Consider the following 23,029-nt stretch of genomic DNA (forward strand, 5'->3'; position numbering starts at 1 on the left):
AAACAAAATCAAACATGGAGAGTCTCAAAAACCCTTTTGTATGAGGAACTACTTTCTTCCGGATTCAAATCATAAGCTGACAGTTAAACAGTTGAGCGTGCATCTTTTAAAATTTAGATCTGTAGTGTCTGCTTTTTGCTGGCTGTATGTGGGCGGAGTAATACACAAAGGGTAAAGAGGCTGTAGGAGTTCTGATATTGCAGAATATCGCACGGCTACCAGCCAATCAGATTTGAGAGCCAGACAGAACCGTTGTATAAAACTAAATAAATGAATCATCTAAGGCAGAGATGCCAAAACTAGAGCCTGCAGGCCCCTTGTATTCTTGTATGCCAGAGGGAAAATGATTGGGAAGGGTTGGGGTATGCCTTTAACAGAGATTCTGATTTCAATTTCAATGTAACTTTTTGTATGTTTGTTTTATTTGTTGAGCTACAAAAAAAAAAAAAAAAAAATGAAATTAAATGTTTCAATTAAATGTTGTAAATGAAACAGATTTTTAAATAAATGTAAATTATCATTTAACGTATAGGGGGAAAAGCAGAATACATCAGCGTGCAAATCAAGGCAAAGTTCATTAAAATAATATACATTTTCAAAAAATTAGAATCCATTAGTAAATAGGTTTGAAGTAATTTTTAATTATTATTTTTTTTAATTATATAAAATAAATTAGGAAATTACCCATGGCAACTTTATTGTTATACAGTTTGCTATATTTATCTTCGGCCCACAGCTTTCAATCAAGCTTGGATTTTGGCCCTTCATAAGAAAATGTTTGGGCACCCCTGCTCTAAGGCTTCCATACATGTCACTTTAAGAGTGCTTAATTTAGTTACTTAAAACTGACTTCACGTGTATACTGTGTTGTGCTTTTGTCACATGATCTATTGATTTGGGCATATACCATATCTTTTGCTAAAAAAAAAAATATATATATGTATATATGTGTATATATATATATATATATATATATATATATATATATATATATATATATATATATATATATATATATATATGTATATATATATATATAAATATATATATATATATATATATATATATAAATATATATGTATATATATATATATAAATATATATATATATATATATATATAAATATATATGTATATATATATATATATATATATATATATATATATATATATATATATATATATATATATATATATATATATATATAAATATTCAATGAATGGAAATGAAATGACGCAGAATCAAAATACAGCTGAATAAATGCCACTATTGTCTTTATTAGAGCCGCTTACTAGGAAACACATGGTTTCAAAACTAACAAATTTTGTAACATGATCTTTTCATCCATACAAAGCTGCTTTGAAACAGTCTGTATTGTATAACACATTAAAAAATAAATAGATGTGACCTTTCTTTTAAAAAATGCTACGACTATGCTAAGCAATCATCTTGCATTAAAATGCAAGCATGTCACTGACCACAAAACAAATTCACCACTATTACACACATCAGAAGAGGATATTTGTTAACAGAATGACATCAAGGCAAAATTGCTCTAATTTACAACCATTTACACATTATTTACAACCATTAGGATGATTTGTTTCTATTCATCTGACAAAAGCCAGACACCAAAACAAGTTCAGCTGAGAATCATGTTCCACCTCGGGTCAGTCGAGTAAACAACCTTGCCAACCACAGCATAGCCTGCAGTTCTCAAAGTTCACACAAACATGCCCGCGTGGCGAATGAGAAGACCCCTCCTGAGAGAGATTTATGGACATACAGCATGTTATCAGCAGGGTGGGGTCAGAACACACAGCACACTGACTGAGGAGACCAACTGCTTCAAATCAACTAAATGTGGCCACACAGAGCGGAAAAAAGTGGTGTGATTTAAACTAGAGGCGTCATGCAAAAGAGAGGAGTATAAATGTCTGAAAGGTCAACACAAGCTTTATAGTGCAACAGTCCATAAATTGTGAAGCTATAGCCCTTCCCTGCTGAAAAATCCAGCTTAAACCAGCCTAGGCTGGTTGGCTGGTTTTAGCTGGTCGACCAGGCTGGTTTTAGAGGGGTTTTGGCCATTTCCAGGCTGGTTTCCAGCCATTTCCAGCCTGGTCTTAGCTGGTCAGGCTGGAAAATGGCCAGCTAAATCCAGCTAAAACCAGCTTGACCAGGTTGGTTTAAGCTGGACATAGCTGGTTTTGGCTGGGCTCCCAGCCTGGCTAAGCTGGTCAAGCTGGTTTTAGCTGGTCATCTCCCAGCCTGACCAGCTAAGACCAGGCTGGAAATGGCTGGAAACCAGCCTGGAAATGGCCAAAACCCCTCTAAAACCAGCCTGGTCGACCAGCTAAAACCAGCCAACCAGCCTAGGCTGGTTTATGCTGTTTTTTTCAGCAGGGTTATCCAGAAGATGTAATACCAGGATGAGGCTAATTCTACACTAATCTACATTTTCATTTCAAACACAGTCCACACTAGCAGAGTTATTCATTCACACTGAAACATACTAGGGTTGGAAGCTGTATCTGTATAAAAGTAAAAAGAAAAACTCCAGCACTATAAGATGCTTAAACTCAAAGAGAATGTATTTGTTAACAGCATAATCAAAACATCTGTTTATATTTTTCAAAACAACTAGCCACAGAGTTAAAAAAAAATCATGCGATATATGGAAGTCACTAGGGCTGGGCGATAAAACAGTATATGTATTACCAAACACCATTGTAAATATATATATATATATATATATATATATATATATATATATATATATATATATATATATATTTTTTTTTTTTTTTTTTTTTTTTTTTTTTTTTTTTTTAAAGTTGAGTATGAAGAGCTATAGTTTTGTTAAAATGTGGCTGCTGAGCATGCGTCTTGGAAGGAATGCCAATAAGCTTAGGGTGTAAGTTTGTCATTTCCAATGCAGGTGCGCACACACATGGTGTGCAACCAGCGCAAACACATTTTCCAGGCGCACCTAGATAATGTCATCTGCGCACTGCGATTCATGCAAGTAGAACTAGCCAATCTGCTTCACACTATGCAATACACACATTTCAGTAACGGTACACAGTGCACCCAAACAATGCAGTGCTTTTTCATTTTCTTTATAAATTTATATTGGAGTGAAGCAATGGTTTGTCCATTTGACATCCTCTGAGAAAACAGTTGATGGTCCCTGGTTACAGAAAGACGGCAGAGGAGCATGAGTGCAGAGCGCAAAGCCCATTGAAATTGGTCAAGAAAAACACACACTCACACTTTGCACATGTGAGTTTTAGGTTGTCATCGCCACTTAAGGTCAGAACAACCACACACTCGAAAATGAGTGCCATATAGCAGCAGTGAGGAAATTGTAAATAATAATTAAAAAAAGATGCAAGGATGTCACCAGAGTGGCTTTTTGGTTTCTTTTCTTGTGCATCCCAGCCCCTAGCACTCCATATCCAGCATAGGGCGTAATGTAGTCATTCAACTTCACAATTTGTAATGTTGCAATATGTCTTTAATTAATGATGGTTAGTTCCTTTACTTAAAAGCTCAGATTTGATAACCATAATTTTTGCTGTTGACAGAGTTTGAGGTTTACTGTATTATTATTGTTTACACCTTAAAGTATGATTGGATTGTTTAGCATTTACACTTATGAGAGATCAGATATTTTTGTTTACATATTTTTGTTTTTGACTATTAAATTAAAACCATTTGCCTTAATATTGGTAAATTAAAATAAAGTGGTTAAAAAATCCTAATATTCATACATGTTTTTTTTTTTTTTAAAGATATGGAACATGATATGTGACTGTATGAATTGCTGCTGTATCGCCCAGCCCTAGACATTTACAGTAAACAACATAATTTGTTGAAATTCTGTTAATTAAACTGCACAACTCAAGAAATAATGCTAATCAATTGGATAAGAGTTATCTCTATATAGAACAAAAATTATTGATTTTATTTTATTTGACATTTTTCTTTTTATGATAATAAAATGCTTGATTATGTGACATTTCTCCATTAAGGATGTGATTGATGTGAAATTGCCAATTCTGTGACTTATTCTGTGACTTTAGTGAATCAAATAATTGTTTTTGAAATCGCTGGCAGAGATTTTTTGAGTATTTGTAAAGTTCTGTAAAATACAAGCCTAGCCTACGTAAACAACTTAAAAAGGTTTTCGCTAATTTGGTGACAAGGTTGACGTGCATGAAATTGCTCAATATATCATAAATACAATGGATATTTTCAGAAATCCAGATATTCATAAATTCTAATTGACGTTTATTAGTAATGCACTACATGTTCGGCAAAAATAACATGAACAAATACTCATATCTTCCAGTGCTAAAATGCAAAAAAAAAATAAATAAATAAATAAAAAATTAAATAAATAGAATCATCTTACTCTCTATGTATTAAATAAAAGTTCAATAAGATGATACGGAGAAACCAGATATAAAGTTCTACTACTGTTGTACTGTCAGATCATTTTATTTACAAAATATACCAATAAGTCACTCACTTGTGTCAAAAGTGAACTTCTCTGCAAGAATAGATCTGTGAGTTTCTATTTTTACTGAATGTAAAATGACAAACAAATAAATAAGTGTCACACAGCTAAAAGTGTCATTTTCAAATACCACCACTTTCACAGGAAACAAAACATTAAATGTGTAAATAAATACTGAAAAGACTGTGTACCAGATAATAGAGAACCAGTTGTAATGTAACAATGAACCAGTTGAAAATTGAATCAAATCATGATTCAGATTCAGTAGAAGTTTATATGACTGAATATATCTGACCATCTATTTAGACTTCTTACCTCTGAACAATGTGTTAGAGTAGTGTTGATTAATCCACTACTGCTTTATTTACAGCTAAGAAAACACAATATCGCTGCTGATCATAAGGATTATACGCCATCCGTTGATTAATCTGATATATTACTTTTAGGGGTGTAACGATACGACAGTGGTGCCAAAAAAAAAAACAAAGAAAAAAAGCCAGAGGATTTCTCTGATTTTAATTTACCGGCCCAATTATTAGTTAACAATAATAACTGTGCTGTGTTCTCACGGGTTACCGATATTGCACAGATGAAATTGACATATAACTTAGTATTTGCATGCGGCATCTTAATACCAGTAACAGTCTTTTCATAAGCTGCAATATTAGTATCATCTCAGTGAATGCATGCTCTTTAGCGATGGTGAACGCTGGTGAACGCTGGTGAATGCAGTATCAGCCGCACGACTGACAGCATTGTGATGATTAAATGAAGGATTAAATAACGTTAGAACATCTTGTGCTTAAAATGTGTAGGTTCAGTGGCAAACACTGTTAACTTCCCTGAAAACTCTGTCCCACTGGCTTTAAGGTGAATGCTTTAGTCATTTTCATAGCTGACTTTAAACACTTGAAGTCTTTTCTCCACTCTTCGAAAAGTGTAAATGCTGGATTGACATTTATTACATGATCACTAATCAGATGTGCCATTATTTGTAACTTTAGGTGGTTTCTAAATCTAAATCTGTCAGTGTTGTTTTTATTCTCCTGTATCAAGACCCTTACGTTTTCATGGCTGTAGCTCCGTCAATGGAACTGAGTGATTGACAGCTGATATTAACCAATTTATTCGCATTCTGTTCTAGCGCAGTGGGTCAATAAAAAGAGCTTGAAGGCGGGGCAAGCAGTGTGTGCTTTGTTTACTGCAGCAAGTTGATATGTCAACTGTTTTAAACCATTCCTGAGCGCTGCTTTTGTTGTTTTCAGGTGTAAAGATGCTTAAATGCGTGAATGCCTCCTAATTCCGAGCTTGTGTTAAACATTATGCTGTGAAAACTGGTCCACGGCATAAATTTTATGCACTCGCACAAATGCTCCCAAATATATTTTGACGTCGCATAGATACAATTTTAGGTGCATATGCGACCAAAATGGCAGGGAAGGCTAGCGTGTCACTGCATTAGGGATCCCTTGTTGAGCATTGTTGCACTGAAAACATTATATTTTGTACACTTATTCTCTTTTATCTTTTAAGATATTAGTCTGAATCGTTCGGTTTGTAATGCATACTGAATCGAAAGTCTCGTACTGAACGATTCAATACGAGTACACGTATTGTTAAACCCCTAATTATTTTTATTCATGTAACTTGTTTGATTTTGGCTTTGTTTTAAAATTTCAATTATATTTCAATTTCACAAACAAATGTGCAGCAATAGCTTAATAAAATGCAAGCTTTTCATTTATTGTAGCCTATAATGTCTTCAATCCCATTTGGTAAAAAAAGCTGAACAGTCATGAGAAAATTAAACTGTGAATATCTAATTTGTGAATCGAATCATGAGATGAGTAAACAGTTACATTCCTAAGATCTATTTTTTTTTTAAAAGAAACAGATTCTATATGTGCACGCACAGTGCATTGGAAGCAATATTATACTCAGAAGTCTCTCAAAACAGTATTCAATCCACACACTATGTAACTGCCTGAGGTTTGCATCTATGCTGAAATGTAATATGAATGTCACAACTACATATGTTGTTTTCAAATACCACAACTTTCACATTCCTCAAAGCATTGTTTATAAATGGATCCAAAATACAAAGAATCTTCAACAAGCTTCCATTTCACAGGTCAAAAACACTCCGAAGGTCAAAAAATGAATAAAAAAAATGCATTGTCATGGTACTTGGTAATTAATGTAATAAAGACAATATTTGGTGCTGATTATTGTTATTAATCTTATTTTCAGTTGTTACATCCTCCCCAATGTAGTCTAATAAAAACAAATAAAGTGACACGTCTGTGCTTTTTGCGATATAACATTGTGTTATGATAAGGTTTATTTAAAATAAACATTACATTTTAAAATAAACTATAATAAATAAAAGCAAGAGCAGTACAATGTTTATCTAAATATAGTAACTAAAGGCATCTTTACACAATAAAGTGGCACAAAAATCAAACTGAAGCAGTATGGAATAAAAAAAAAATTTATTTACACAAAAATTTTTAATGCAGAATAGCATCTTTACACTGAACTCTGACCAGACACCCACCTGCTCTAAGGTCCTCTTAAATCGGCTGTGTAAAGACAACTAATTACAGTTACTCAAGTGCAATATATTGTTTAAAGTTAATGCTCTCATCTGTCTGTAACTGTGAAAAAGAAATCGACATTAAATAGGCTTATTTGGAATTGTATCTGGGTTTCTGAATTAAAACTGTGTCAACGTACTGAAATGCTACCCAAAAATTCAGACTACTACATGACAAAAAAGTCGAATCAAATGTGTATATGTGTACCAAAACAATATAGATCTAGTAGTTCTTACCACAAAATTGATGATTCCAGCTGTGCACAAAGAGCTCAACATTGTTCCGTCTTGATAGCAAAAAAATGCCTCAGGCTGTCATAAGGATGTCTCTCGAAACATTACCACTCAAACAGTAAAACTGTAAAGCAACAGCGAGCTCTTCTAATAGAGCAGCCAGTGGATATGTGCAAACCAGTCCAGTGTTTAAGCTAGTTTTGGCAACGAGGAGTTCCAATCAAGGTAAGCCTGACATCGGATAAGCCGTTTGTTAAGCAATTGGTGAATGACGGCGACTCAGGCTGAGGTCATGGTGGTCTTAAAATAATGAGGGTCATAGACTTCAGTCATGCTGCAATTCCAGCTGCCTTAAAAAACCTCTTTCCTCAAATTCAACCAAACAAAACAACAAATTACTATTTTAAATACAGCCACATGCTGATAAGCAAATAATTTCTAGAAAAATTAAAAAAAAGAAACCAACAGCCTAATGCAGTGCTCTCTGCCACTCAAAAGAATGCATAAATGCCAGTTTTATGAATTTCACTAGAAAACAGGGCTGTTGTCTGTCAATAACCCAGGGCGGTATGAAGCAAACCAAGCAGCTTTCTGCTGGTCAATGCAGTAATGCAACCAATTAGACTGTTACAACATTTATGTCGTGAAATCTTTTACCTTCAAGCTCATTTTGAAAATATTTTAAAAGTGTAAACAAATGACACTTACACAATTTCACAAAACACATGACCATCTTTCACCTGTTAGCTCGTGACCACATACATTGTGATTTTCTTATTCCATTATGTGTCAAATGCTAAACAACCCCCTGTAATGTGACTTACAAGTAAGTGCAAAACAGTGAATGAAACCGATGTGGATGACAACTACATCATTAAATCAATGTTTTTTTTTTGGTGCAGGGTTGCTAATGAGAATTCAGACTTCATGATTTTAGCTCAAATTTTGACTCATTATCAAGTTTTGAGAAATTGCTAACAAATGTCTAAAATCACAGGCAAATTGGTGCTCGTTCACGTGAGTAACAATCACACGGTATGAACTATCAAAGACGCAATCTAAGAGAATTGCAGACACCCCTCAGATATGGCATGGTACATATCTCGATCTGTCGGCAATTCAAATCATGCCGTGTGACACGTGTTCTGATTGAAAATAACATTGGCATTTACCTACCAATGCCTTGGCATATGGAACCAATAGGTTTGACTAAACAATGCATAATATGATACAAAACAATCATTGAATCTATGATGAAGTTAGTCATTTATTGATTTGGAAACTTACATATTTAACAATACAATTAAAGGTGTGCAGGTGGGATGACAGGATTAAAAGCAGGTTTCAGCAATTGTTGAACGTTTAAAGATGAAATTTGCACATTTCAAATGTTACCCTTTCGAGACGGTCTCCTTCACAATAAACTATTTGACTGTGATGGAGAACGGAGTTACTGAGAACCTGCAGTCATGGAGGAGCTGATTTTTGGTGTGACGGGCCACCAGGGCAGAAAAAACAGAGCAGAAAAACTGACCAACTTGTGATTTGATTGACAAAAAAAAATAAATTAATAAATAAAAAAAAATAAAAAAATGAAAACCTCATCTGATTTCTGACATATTGTAGGGAGAGAAAGGGAAACTACTATGGAGTATCTTTAAAAGCTTTGGCTGGCTGAACGGAATGTAATGCAGCAAGCAGAAGTGCCAGGAACTAATGCTCAAGTAAGACGATGTTAAAAAATATGAGTCAGTGACTAGTCTGGGGTGGGCATCATAACTAACTGTACACAAATGTACATTCAAAAGAAAAGGAAGAAATAAAGAACAAAAGTACAAGGCCATAACTCACATTTGGGATTTTCCTCCTGCAATAAATGCCCCACCCTGCCAGAAAGACCTGGCTGTGAAACAAATCCACTCAAGGAGAACACAGTGGCCACATTGCATAACAAACTCACTCCCACACAGCGGACAGCAGGTTGCCACATGGCTTCTGACACAATGGTGTTAGAAAGACCTTTAGACACTTTACCTGTAGAAGATTAAAGATGTGAGAAATGCTGTTTTTTACATTTTTGCCTCAACATGCATTTCTGCTGCAGTCAACTATGCTTCAAAGTGGGTGGGATCAACAATATATTGTTCTAGTTGTGCCAAATAAATCAATCAATCAATCAATCAATCAATCCGTTGGTCTATCTGTCTGTCTTTCAATCTATCCATCCTTCCATCTATAGATAATCAACTTACATTATAATTTAATAAGTAGAGTCAATATATTAGGTTTAACATTTCACATTTTTTGTTTGTATGAGGACTAAAAACAAATAAAAAGACGAACATTTTACTGTATTTTTAAAATACATTATTATAAAAGGAGCCTTCCCTTGTCAAATTCATTTTTCACTGACTTTTTAAAGGCTTATGCTTTTTAAAATGACATTTCTATTGATATTAGAATGATATCAAATCAACTGAAATTATTTAATTAAATAAATCAACAATACTAGCCCTGTGATTCCCAGATTTTGCTGAATTTGCAGCCTGCATTGCAGAATCCAGTAGGGCTGAAAATGTCACTGAATTTGACATATTTTAGAAAAACAAATACACGCACGCACGCAAAGAAGTGTCTAAGAAGTGTTAAAAAAACACACACATGCACGCACGCACACACGCAAAGAAGTGTCTTGAAAAATATCTAACATTATTTACTGTCATCATGTCAAAGATAAAATAAATCAGTTATTAGAAATGAGTTATTAAAACTATTAGGTTTAGAAATGTAAAAAAAAATCTCTCTGTTAAACAGCAATTAGGGAAAAAATAAACGAGGCTAATAATTCTGGGGGGCTAATAATTCTGACTTCCACTGCATACATACATACATGCATACATACATACATGCATACATGCATACATACATGCATACATGCATACATACATGCATACATACATACATACATACATACATACATACATACATACATACATACATACATACATACATACATACATACATACATACATACATACATACATACATACATACATACATACATACATACATACATACATACATACATACATACATACATACATACATACATACATACATACATGCAATCGCTGTATGAAGTTTATGTGACTATTAAACTACAAAAATATTGAATGAATGGCCATTTCTCAGAGTGGTCATGAGATGCACTGCTGAATAATAGTGATGCAAACAGAGAAAGACTGAAAGCAACATTGCAAAGTGATTCTTTTTTATTTTAAAAGTCTCTATAATAAAAATTACCACGACTTTAATATATCACTAAATTTCCTTGAGCTGGGGTTTTCAAAGGGGGTCTGGGCAGGCATTCCCAGGTGTCTGCAAGGGAGAACTAGCAGCCATTTAAAATTATAGAGTAAAAAGCACAGAATCTTTTTAAAACACTTGATTTTTTTAATTTATTTTATTAATTTAATTAAGTAAAACAGGACTAATCTTATGATCAATCAATTAGATAAGGTTAACGAATAAAATATTTGTTTTAACAGACAAAAACATGAAAACTAAAATAATAATAATAATAATAATACAAAATTATATTAAATGCATAAAAAGGCACAATGTTATCAAAATAAAAAAATTATTTCAAAAAATGTTTATTTAAAAGAATTCTAAATATTTGACACGTAATATTTTACACATTAAAAACTGTGCCTAATTTTGTTAATGTAATTTGTTAGTGCATGCAAATTAAAATTAATAAATGCAAACAATGAAAACAATCCAATGAGAACGACGATAAAATAAAAATCTATTAAACTGTTACTCAGAAAAAAAAAAATTCTTTAAACATTTACAACATCACAAAATAATAATGTGTAATCCATTTCAATAATTTCCCATATTTTATTTCGTACCAGGTTCTATAAGCCATGAGTTTAGATTTACTACTGTCATTGCAAAAACTACTCAAATGAGTTGAGAGAACAGCCACAACAAGTAAAGCCCTCAGTTACGCTAGGCCTCCATGACATCATCGATGATCGGTCAGTTCTCAGAGACTCCACCCACTACAGAGAGTCATGAATGAGCTCAGAGCCAATGAGTGTTTGTGCATCATCCTTTGGGCTTTATCTCTGAGCTCATCCTATTATGGCTTTACCGTGACTTTCAGGACCCACAGCAGTGAAAAGACTCTCCTCACACCCGCCGCCTAATCTGCTCCATTACCTCTAGTACAGCTGCAGTTCACTCACACTCATGGCAAACACATAAACCAATGGACCTTGTGCTCCATGACGAATCACTGAGGAAATGTCTTATAAAGGGTGCTTAATAGCAGTGGTTTCCAACAATGTTTTTGGAGTATCGCCAACACTGCACATTTAGCATGTCTCAATAATATATAATCTTATATTCAGCTCATTAATAGAGACTACAAGGCCTTAAAATGGGTAAACCAGACAAGGGAGAAATACAAAAAGTTTATTTAACTAGATAAAAATGATGACTACAGGTTATTTGCCATGCAAAAATGAGAAAGAGCCACAAACAAACTTTTCTAAAGGCATTGTTTAAAAAGTAAATAAATAGTATGTTAATAACCTGATAAGGTTGTTATTGGTGATTATATTGCAGGTTGTCAGAATGGCTGTTCCCGTTTCACTGGACTGCTCTTGAAGGTCTGTGACTTACTGCCAAACAGTGGTTAAATATTACATTTTTGAAAGATTATAATAAAACATTTATAAAATAGTATATGAATTAATCACAGGGCTGCAGACTGCAAGTACGCTATCCCTTTATAAAAGAAAAATTATAACAAAAATAAACTTTTTTTTTTCCCCTAAAGTGCGACTAAAGCTTTTCAGATTGCACAATTTGTATTGTTAGTTACAACAATGACTGCCAGATCACGCGTTTTTATCTAGATAAAAAAATGTCATTTTACCTCACCTCAATCTTGTCAATCAAGTTTATTAAAAGCTCACAAACATTTTACTGCAATCACAAGTTTTGCTAATTTTTTCACATAGGCTAAATTTGTCTGCATATGTTGATAACACTTTATAATAACTACACAATATGAATCATTTATTAAGCATTAGCTTTATCTGTTAAGCATTAACTCTACATTAATAAACGTTAGTAGGCAGTTTATAACTGCAGATACAAATGCTGTATTCTTGACTTAGAAGTACATTTATAATGTGCTTAACAATTACTTTCATACTGGTTGATTTTTCATAATAAATTAAGTATTGTATTATTTACAAACCAGTTGTATTTAAGTGTAAATGATTAATAAACTATTCAAATTAACATTTTTATATCTTATTATTCAGGCATATAGTTATGCTTATTATGCATGTTAATAAATGCTTTATTAACTCAACTACATGCAGTTTTGTGACCTAATCTGAAGTGAGGACTATTTATGCTTTTTAAATCCCTCCAAGATGACAATTAAATGCTTACTATCAAATGAACAATACATTGCAATCTTACCAAAAAAGTAAAATTACTGTAAAGTTTAAACATTGCTAAATAACAGTAGTGTCAAAATACTACATCAAATTGTATAAAAAACAATATAATAATTTACCAATACAATAGAATGCAATCTTTAAACTGTACAATATTTTTATTTTAGATAAGGTTGCAACAATTTATTATTTTTTATTTGATGCAGTTTTGTGTATCTTCTAATTAATATAAATAAAGTCGTTTGTTCTTTTTACCAGTTATGAATTTAACTGAGCCTTTAATTGTCATTTATAATGGATTGTGTGCAGTTATTGTAAAGTGTTAGCCATATGTTTATTTTGGACCTTTTCATACATAGCCTTTACTGTATTCAGCTGCATCATTTTTATACATTTTAATGATTTCTCATAAGACTGATGTTTTTGGGATTTACACTGAAGGAAAAGTATGTATAATGCAAATTATTGTATGAAGTTGTTATTTATTGAAATATGTTATATTAAGCAAATGTAAATATAGTAAAATGTGACCACTTTATAGAATCTTCAAGACAAGAACTGAAACAGCATTTAAATACAGTTTCAGTGTCGAACAACAAAGCCATTTAAACTTTAGAATTTCTGCTTTGTTTAATAATATTCAATAATATTTATTTCCACATTGTGTCATCAAGGAGCCACAAATCATAAATGTCTGTAATTGGCCATTGAGTATTTCCTATATGTCAGTTTCTCCTATAGTATGTATTCAAGTTTGTGTGTTTTCAGAACAAAACAATGGTTAAAGGTCTCGTAAAGTGCTTCGAAATGTGCATTTTTTTAATCTATGTTTGATGGAATCTGAAAACTGAAGAGGAGTAGGACAGAGAAACTCATCTCATCCCCTTGAAAAAAAAAAGTTTCAGTATCACAGCTCTGCCAATAAGAGTTACATCAAATAAAAAGCAAATGAGAAGTGTCTTGAAGGGGTCAGGGCATGTCATACTTGATGCCATCAGTGTTACTGCTTTTAAATGTTAGTCTAGAGTCCTGAATAGAGATGCTCCAATTGATAAACCACAGATTGATTACATTCCAACACTTGAACTGCACTCAAGAAATGCAGCCAATTTCACAAACCAATTTGACAACATAAACTATATGGAGACCAGTGTCAGAAAAGAACTGGGGCCTCATGTACGAAGACTTGCGTGGAAATCTTACTAAAACATTGCGTACGCACAAAGCTGTAAATGTGCGTACGCAGAAAAAAATTCAGATGTATGAAACACTGCGTACGCCGAGTCTCACGCATATTCTTTTGTACATCTGAATGAACGTGAAACTGAGCGCAACATGCACGAGCACAAAACCCCTCCCTGCCTCCTCCCCCGTATGAATATGCTAATGACTATGCTAATGGCAAAACCCAACGAAAAAGCAATGGCAAAAGCAAGCAAAAAGAGAAACTTTGAACAGAATGTGAAATGTAGGTGCTGCTTTCGGAGGTAGATCGGAGAAAAGCGGTGTCTTTTGCAAGTTTGTTTTTCGGAATTAACAACAAAAGAAAAAAAAATAGAGTGGGAGAGTTTAGCTGATGCGGTTGACACAGTTGGGTCTGAACATCGCACTGAGTGCATTTAAAAAAACATAGTCTGGTTTATATCTGTAAACTGTTGCAGCACTCTGAATAGTCTTAGTGGCGCGCTCGTAAGACGCATGTGATCATGTTTTGACACGTTCGAGCATGAACTCGGCTCGAATCCAGCGTCTGATGAACTCTATCTTCTTTTTTCCCCCCGCTACATATCATATTTTGCCTACTATTTATCACGAGAAAGACTAGTAGGAATCATTAATAAGTTTGTACATCATATTTTATTTGCACATTTATTGAATGGAAATGTTTCTGATTCACGCTTGCAAATTCATCTTCAGATAGTGTCTTTATAGCAATGTGCGTGCAGTAGATCGCTCAGATTACATTGGGAAAACAGGCGACTGCTGCAAATTGTGCTTTAATGTTTAGCTGGTCAAATGTATGGTATGGAAACCTTATATACCTGCTAGATGAACCCGTCTCATACAGCTGCCATTGCAAGGCTCAGACACTTTGTAGAGAAGAATTTAACACAACTGCCTCTAGGAGTCGCCAATGGAAATAAAACAGACACGCACAAAAAATGTGCGTACGCCTGCCAAAAAGCTGCCGTGAACCTGCGCACATTCCCACGTTCAGTTCATTGTTAGTAAATCCAAACGTGAGCGATTCTGAGCGTGAAACCTTGCGTACGCAATGTTTTTGTGCGTACGCAGCGTTGATACATGAGGCCCCTGGTGTCCTGGCATGTTATCCTACCCATCAGATTATGCTACCAGCACTGTACTTTAATGGATCTGAGGTTGGGGTTAGGAATTAGGTAGGTTAGGGTGATATTACAGCTTCATATCACACTATTCTACATTAAGGGTGCTTTCACACCTAGACTTTTGTTTCGGAACCTGGCACGTTTCCCCAGTTAGTGCGGTTCATTTGGCATATGTGAATCCAGCAATCGTGCTCGGATCTGCACCAAAACAATTGGTCCGAGATAGCCTGAATGAGGTGGTCTCGGCTAGATTAAAACGAACTCTGAAGCGGATTGACTGTAGTGATAAAGCAATACGATCCAAGCCAGGCTATTTCACAGTGTTTTGTGGATATGTAACAGGCATATATACGGCTAAATGAAGAGAGAATTATGAGTATGGTGGAATGTCATTCCTACCAGTAAATGTGCATTTTATGTCAAATACGAAAGTAAAAGCATGTTAACTTTTAACGAGAGTGGTTTATCTGCTAAGAAAACTGCTGAACAGCAGTCTTGGTTTATCTGTTATTTCTCTCTATAATGTTAAGCCTATAATGCATAATTCTAGCCAAGGGCTATGTATGAGAAAGTCTTACCTCTGATATATATTTGGTGACGATGTCTGTGAGTGTCACCATTCAAAATTAAATGGCAACTTATCGCTTATAATGTCTTATTGCTCATCGTCATAAATTAAAACAATGACGCCTGACAGCGGAGCGGGACATTGCAAAATTAACCGTGAAGTGACTTGTTTTAGCTCTTTTGGTCCATTTAGAAACTTTGCCATGTAAAAGTGAACCGCACCATGAATAAAGGGCAACAATGTAACAATTTTAATCCCGTTTCAGAACAAGAGAATCGATCCACAGGTGTAAAAGCCACCCTAAAATTTACACTGGTAACCAAATCTGATGGGCAGCATATTGAGTCATCAAAATGTGCTATATACTTTTCGAATGGAAGGTAGGTTCGGTAAAACCTCCACGGTTCAATGCACGCTAGTGAATTGCTTTTTCCTCGGTTTTGCGTTTAAATAATTTATGTGCGTTTTATATTGACTGTGTGTGCCTGTAAGTCCATGAGCTGACATGAGGAAACTCCTCCCTGTGAGTAAATATCCAATCAATATGTTTTAAAGTTAGGGGGCACTTGACCATCATTCCACATTTTAACATGGCGAGCGGCAGTGAAGTGAGGCTGAGGCAACAGTACAAGGAAGCGCCAGTGGAGTGAGGCAACAGTACGAGAAAGCGCTGGCGTTTTTCAAATTTGCGGTGTGAGGACATTTCGATTTTGGCGGTAAGTATAATGCCTATTAAAAAAAACAGAAAACAAAAAAAACAAAAAAAAAACAAACAAACAGTGAACAACAAATAAATGTGTGCAAGCACTGTTTTACATGGATAACCGTGAATGCATATCTGCAGCGCCATCACCCAGCAATATCACTGTCTAAAGGCAGGATAGCAGAGAAGGTAATAAAGTACTCCAATTAGCAACAATCCCTTGCTGAATCTTTCAAGAAAACATACCCAACTGGTTCCGAGAGACAAATAAAATAGCATAGGTAGTGCAGGTGTTTATTGCAAAGGATTTGCAGCTGTTTTCAGTGATGTGTTACAGTATGTGATGTTTTCAGAGTGTCTCTCCAAGTACCACCATAATGAAATAAAGTAGCGTAGTTTTTTGAAAATCTAAACATTACTTTGTATGTAGATTGGTTTTTCCCAGAGGATGTCAAGCTGACAAAACATTGCTGCACTCTGATACACGTTTTTTTTTTTATGGAGAAATTTAAAAAGCACTGCAGTGTTTGGGGGTTCTATGTTTGTCTGAGATATTTAGTCTAAAGAAATTATATTCTATACAAAATATGAAGCTGATCAGTCGGTTCATGTCACGTGAATCGCGGTGCGGCATTCTGAAAAGTTAAGATGTTTTTTAATTGTATACGCCTGGAATACGCTAGCACCACACACCTCTTTCTCTAATTCTGCGCCAATTGGATTGAGCAGCTGATGACAGTGATGCTATAAAGTAAACATTTTAAGCACATCGCTTTGATCGTAGTCTTTAGAGAACAGCCAAGGCTGATCACATTAGTGTTATCGTATGCATCAAATGATTAAAATTTTATTCATTTTTTTCTTTCATTACTCAGTGATTCCTCTGCGTACCACTAGAAGTAAGCCCGCGTACCACTAGTGGTACACATACCACAGTTTGAGAACCACTGCTTTAGTCAATACATGAGATTTGTGAAGTCATTGCATAGTATATCCATAACAGAGAGAAACCTTATAATTTGCATGTATTTTAAAAGACATTTCAAGAAGGTGTAAAGCATTCGATGACAATAATGTAAAACATTTGTAAGTTTAAGGAGATTTTTTTTTTTTTTTTTTACTGATTTATTAATACAATGAAGTCCAAATGGTATTATTGTGCATTACATCACCAGAATGCAGTTTGACTCTATGGGAAATAATAAAGCACTATTTATTTGTTTTAGTCTTTTTGCTCTATTGTAATTATTCTAGCAATTTGTTTATTATGTTAATACACAATTCACACCCTTACAAAATTAACCCAACCAATCAAATTAGGGATTCTTTTTACAAATAGAGCAATTCAAGCCATTTGGTGAAATTGTGTTTATATGACAACATATGTATTGCAGCAAAACAAAATATAGCAATGTTAGATTTTTTCAATATCGTGCAGCTCTACTGAGGATCATTACATAATCAACGATGAAAATGTGTAATGTATCACTCTCAAATTCTCTCGTCAGCTTAAGCGACTAACACCAGAGTCTGTCCACAACAGCATCATTTCATGGATAGACATTTACTGTGTGTGACCAGAATAAGGTGTGCTGCTTCTCAAAATATATACATATTAGGCAATGTTTAATTACAGCTTATGTCCAATTTGTCTAGTAGGCTTTATAATAAGCAAAATATCTTCATATGAATGAGGTTTTGCCAATGCTTTATTGTCCTATTAAAATCATTAACAAGTAAATATTTGTTGTTCTTATTTGAATCTCAAATAATACAACACTGTTAATTATAATATTACTAAAGTATTATTGTAAATAAGATTACCAAAGTCAAATATTGTGGTTTTTATCTGACAAAAAAAAGTTTAAAAGTTAGTCAACATTTTAAGCAGTTACATAACCTATCTTCAACAGAGCATCACCGTTGAATGATTCAAGTTTCACATATATTGTTAAATTGGGAAAACTGTTTGTACATAGTTTGTGAAAAAAATATTTTATCATATATTTTTTACCTAAACAGATCTATAACTTAAAAAAAAAAGTTACATTATTTTTTACTTTTTTTAAATATTTAGAACAAAAGATCTTTGAAAAAAAGCAGGCATTCATGCCTGATCCCCTAAATATTAAAGTTTCTTATTTTTAACATGCTTTCCATGCATTTAAAATCATCACCCTTTTATGTAATTTAATGCAGGCATCATATATGGAATCTCTCATTTTTGACTCACGTAAATACAAAATGTTCAATTCTTTCAGGTACAGAAGTAGTTTACTCATTTGTTCCACAATGACATGGAACGAAACAAAAACCCTGTAACTTTCATCAGATCTGGCATTTACCAATACAGAAGTTTATTCATCAACTTCTTTATCATAACTTCCTTTCTGCATTCTGCAAACTACGGCCAGAGCACAACAGAATGAGACAAAAACCACAGGTACAAAACAAATCCATAAGTCATTAATGCCAGATATTGCCAGTAGAAAATAATAATTAAAGTACTTACAATACAGCAGTGTCATTTATTATATACTGAAATCAATTGATGCAAAACTATGTCAAACGGAAATCAGTTTCAATAATTTTTAATGTTTGAATATTTGAATGATTTTCATTTAAATAACCAAACAAAAGCACCATTCATAATAATGGAGATAGAAGGAAAATCAAAAACTGCAGTCAAATTACTTGTTACTACTCTTACTAGTTATTACTACCACTAACAACAACAACAACAACAATAATATGTAGACTTCTTGGTTGTTTATTGGCACTTTTCTTTTAAAACTAATTTGTAAAGAACAAAAAAGAACTAGTTTCTCCCTCTGTCAGCTCTTCAAATACCCTCCAACCCAAACACTGTGGTATTTCTAAGCCAGTGCCTCTCTCTGTTTCACTAATTCTGTGATTTGGCTCCAGATAAGAGCTATGCAACAGAAGATACCTGTCCCACACTTCAGCCAAAACCAACCTGCAACATTCAGACATAAGAGTATCAGTTAACTTGTTGGGTTTCAGTTGTGCCTTACTGCAATTAGGTGAGGAGGAGACACAACAAAACCACAGCAATCCCACTACTCCCGCTCAAAGATGGAAAAAAAACAATGACAACCGTTTAAAAAAATGGCATGATGCACCTCTTTTATTTAGCAAAACAATACTACACTGTATTGTTTACACATTATTCAATTTTTGAAATCTGGCCATTTTTGTCTAAATATAATGACAGTTTTTTTTTAATTATTTTTTGTATGATGCCTGACTTGTATGATTAATGGTGTCATGTTATTACTTTATGCTTGTTTTATGCTTCTTAATTCGTGAACAACAACAAAAAAAACACATTAGGTATCTGTTTAACTGGCATTCATAGTGTCAAAAAAATTTAATAATTTTGTTATGGAATTGTCAAATATCCAATAAAGAAAAGAAAATACCATGTATCTCATTGTATGAAGCATGTGATAATATTTTTATTTGAAGAAAACTAAAAAGCTAAAATTTGAAAAATATGTCTAAACCTTGCCTGGGACTACTCCCTCTCCATCTCACACACAAACCAAGATTAAATGTAAGGAGATGCTTTTCGTGTGTTATTTTTCAAACTTTAAGCAACTAGGCATGGGCCGGTATAAGTTTCTGACAGCATGACAACCTTGGATGAAAATACCACAGTTTCACAGTATTGTGATTACTCCTCTAAAAGTTCTTTTTAAAGTTCTTTATTTTATTTTAATAAACATTTAGAATATTTTGGAACTAGAAACTTGTCAGGCTAAATAATTAAAATAAATCATTGACTTCCTCTGTCTTCATTAGTTTCAAAAACAGATTTCTTTACACATATAAAATGCATAAAAAACACATATATTTTGGTAACAGTATAACACCTTAAAACCTTGACTGAGTGGAGAAGGTAAGCCTGTTAATGTATGCATCTTGCAATAAATTATGTATTTTTATTCACTTAAGTGTCTCTTGTCTGCGTTCTTGTGTTTACATTGTAGTCTAACTGCACCAGATGCCCATCTTTTCGGTTGTCTTGGTCCACTAGTTCATATTAAGGGTCCACACTTGTCAACTAAATGACACTAAGAGAAATCGCACCAGAGATAAATGTAATCAAGCGTAAAATCATCCTTAATCAATACACGTAAAGCATTAAACACACAATGATTTAAAGCACCAAAAGAAAGTTTAATCCCTAAACAGATCCAAATCAGACCCCAGCATTAGTCACATGACCAATTTTGTGAAAACCATCAAATTAGGCAAAAGCTGTAGTAAAACCCTTACATAAGACAAAATATCCATTTACATGTCTGACCTTCAATTTGCAAAAACATTGTTTCTCCTGATGGTTCATTCCCAAGAAACCAAAAAATAAATAAATAAATAAATAAATAAATAAATAAATAAATAAATAAATAAATAAATAAATAAAAATTAGCTACACATTGTTCAGTGCTGGCTTTTTGACGCGTAAAGTTAGTCATTTGTAAATTACGTCAAGTTCATCGTCATTTTACACGAAAGGAAAAGCAGGCAAACAAATACTGACATTGCTTCATACAAGTGTTTCAGGGAGTTGCCAGGGTGGAATCGTTCAGGATATGTTACTAATAATAGATTTTACTCCAGATTTTCCCCTCACCACACACGCAAAAGAGAGGTTCTGCTACATGTATTTCGTGTTTAGCCAAATATATATATTCGTTTAATGTTTAATTTCTACAATTATGAGTGAACAAATTGATTTTATTAGTTCAAGTTTGCACGAAGGAAAGCACTTTAAGCTTTCAAACGATCCGCATAGCATTAAATACAGTAAATATGCAGTTGAGGAAACAAAGTAACATCATGACTGCACCAGTTACAAGAGCTATGCGAACAAGCACAAACATTGCACGACTGCCTTTCTTCGTATAAATTCGATCACGTTTCATGTATAACTTAATAGTTTAGCTATGGACTGGGATTGAAGCAACAGTTGGTTTCTGTGTCAATATTTCTAGGCCACATTTAACCCTTTCAGACACAGTTAAAAGTCACTACGCCAATCCTTAAGTCAAATGTTGACATTTTAAAGTGGTGTCCAGACGAAAACATAGAAGTCGCGATTAAAGTGTGTTGATGGTGTCGAAGCGCGCGGTTAGTAAACATTAGATAAAACAAGTCTCACCTGCACGGAATCGGCCGCCATCTTGCCTCTTAATAACTTTGAATCAAACTCAAGGGAGCAAAAAGGAGGAATGTCAGTAAGAAGTTAAACCTCTCCGCTCCTCTCCAAGTTAGCACGTATATCTTCCTGAGACTGAAGAAAACACATCGGATCCACGACTACTGCTATTCCACAGCGCAGCCGGTAAACTTTCCAATTCCCATGACGCTGCCGAAATATCCTTGTTTGATATATAGGAACGCAGTTGTGTAAAAGCTCGAAAAGTTTCAAGAAATCAGTGCGATGGTTTTCCGTGACAGATCCACGCAGAGGGACGTGGAAATGCGGCTGTTTTGAATGCGTGTATTGTTGAACACGCTCCTCTCCTCTGCTCTCCCAGCTGGAGTCAAATCCTACACTTCCAGTCATGTGATCAGAAACTCTATGCAAGCATTTTCCCATGAGTGTCCATGTTCACTGCCAAATATAGAGTTTAAATCATTCTTGTATATTTACTAGAGCGTTGTATCAGATTACATCACCGCGTAACGCTGGATAATTATAAAAACACATCAAACGGTAATTACACATTTGTTGATTATTTTTTTCACAGTACTGAGGTGGGGCTCAGTTTTTTTTTTCTTTTTTCCTTGTAAGCTTCAACCTGTCAGAATGAATGGGTGTTTAGTTAACCAAGATTTGTGTCAAAGATGAAATGTAAAAACGTGATTTAGAGAAGACCCATAAATTATTATTTTATTTATTTATTTTTATTTAAATATTTGTACATTTTTATCAGGCTTTAAAAAACTAAAAAAAAAAAAAAAAAGTTAAATTAAAAGACTCTATTTAACAGTCACAGTGCAGCCCACAAATAGTGTTTAATGTTTTACTTTTATTGATTGTAAATTTTGTCATATTTTAATTCAATTTATTATTATTATTATTATTATTATTATTATTATTTACTTTTTAAATTATAATAACTTAATTTGTACGCTTCTAAATATTTTAATATGTAGAGGTCAGAATAAGAATGCTATTTATTTTTATATGAATATTTTGCATTAAAATGACGGTTCATGTTATTGCATGCAATTTTGACATTTTAGTTCCAGGTTTTTTTAAAACTTTAAATTAGTTACATATGTATTTAAAATTTCTTCATGTATAAAATTTGTTTTTGACATTTTAATTTCACATGGAAACCAAAATAGGTTGCCAAATAAATAAAATAAACAAATAAATACAATAATAATAATAATAGTGGCGCAGTAGGTATTGCTGTTCATTCTGCTGTGGCGACCCTGGATTAATAAAGGGACTAAGCCGACAAGAAGATGAATGAATAACAATAATATATAGTTAATATTTTTTCAGGCTGCACGGTGATGCAGTGGGTAGC

At 33.7% G+C, this 23,029-nt stretch overlaps 2 protein-coding genes and 1 long non-coding RNA gene across 4 annotated transcripts in view; 1 reads left to right on the top strand and 2 right to left on the bottom strand.

Annotated features, from left to right (window-relative positions):
* pkn2b (protein kinase N2b) overlaps positions 1–22,042 on the bottom strand; it is a 67,824-nt gene extending 45,782 nt beyond the window's left edge. Inside the window, 1 exon segment of one of the 2 annotated variants that reach the window (NM_001290179.1) lies at positions 21,646–22,042. In NM_001290179.1, the coding sequence (NP_001277108.1) occupies positions 21,646–21,666 (21 nt within the window). In that variant the 5' untranslated portion in view covers positions 21,667–22,042. 2 annotated transcript variants of the gene reach the window in all.
* kyat3.2 (kynurenine aminotransferase 3, tandem duplicate 2) overlaps positions 1–23,029 on the top strand; it is an 808,856-nt gene that overhangs the window by 105,197 nt on the left and 680,630 nt on the right. The window lies entirely within an intron of this gene.
* Positions 8,541–10,896, bottom strand: LOC141386278 (uncharacterized). Its single transcript, XR_012407966.1, has 2 exons — positions 10,415–10,896; positions 8,541–10,199 (listed from the first exon to the last, which is right to left on the bottom strand). It is a non-coding gene; the product is annotated as an uncharacterized lncRNA (long non-coding RNA).

The sequence above is a fragment of the Danio rerio genome, chromosome 6, assembly GCF_049306965.1.
Source record: "Danio rerio strain Tuebingen ecotype United States chromosome 6, GRCz12tu, whole genome shotgun sequence".
Classification (NCBI taxonomy): domain Eukaryota; kingdom Metazoa; phylum Chordata; class Actinopteri; order Cypriniformes; family Danionidae; genus Danio; species Danio rerio.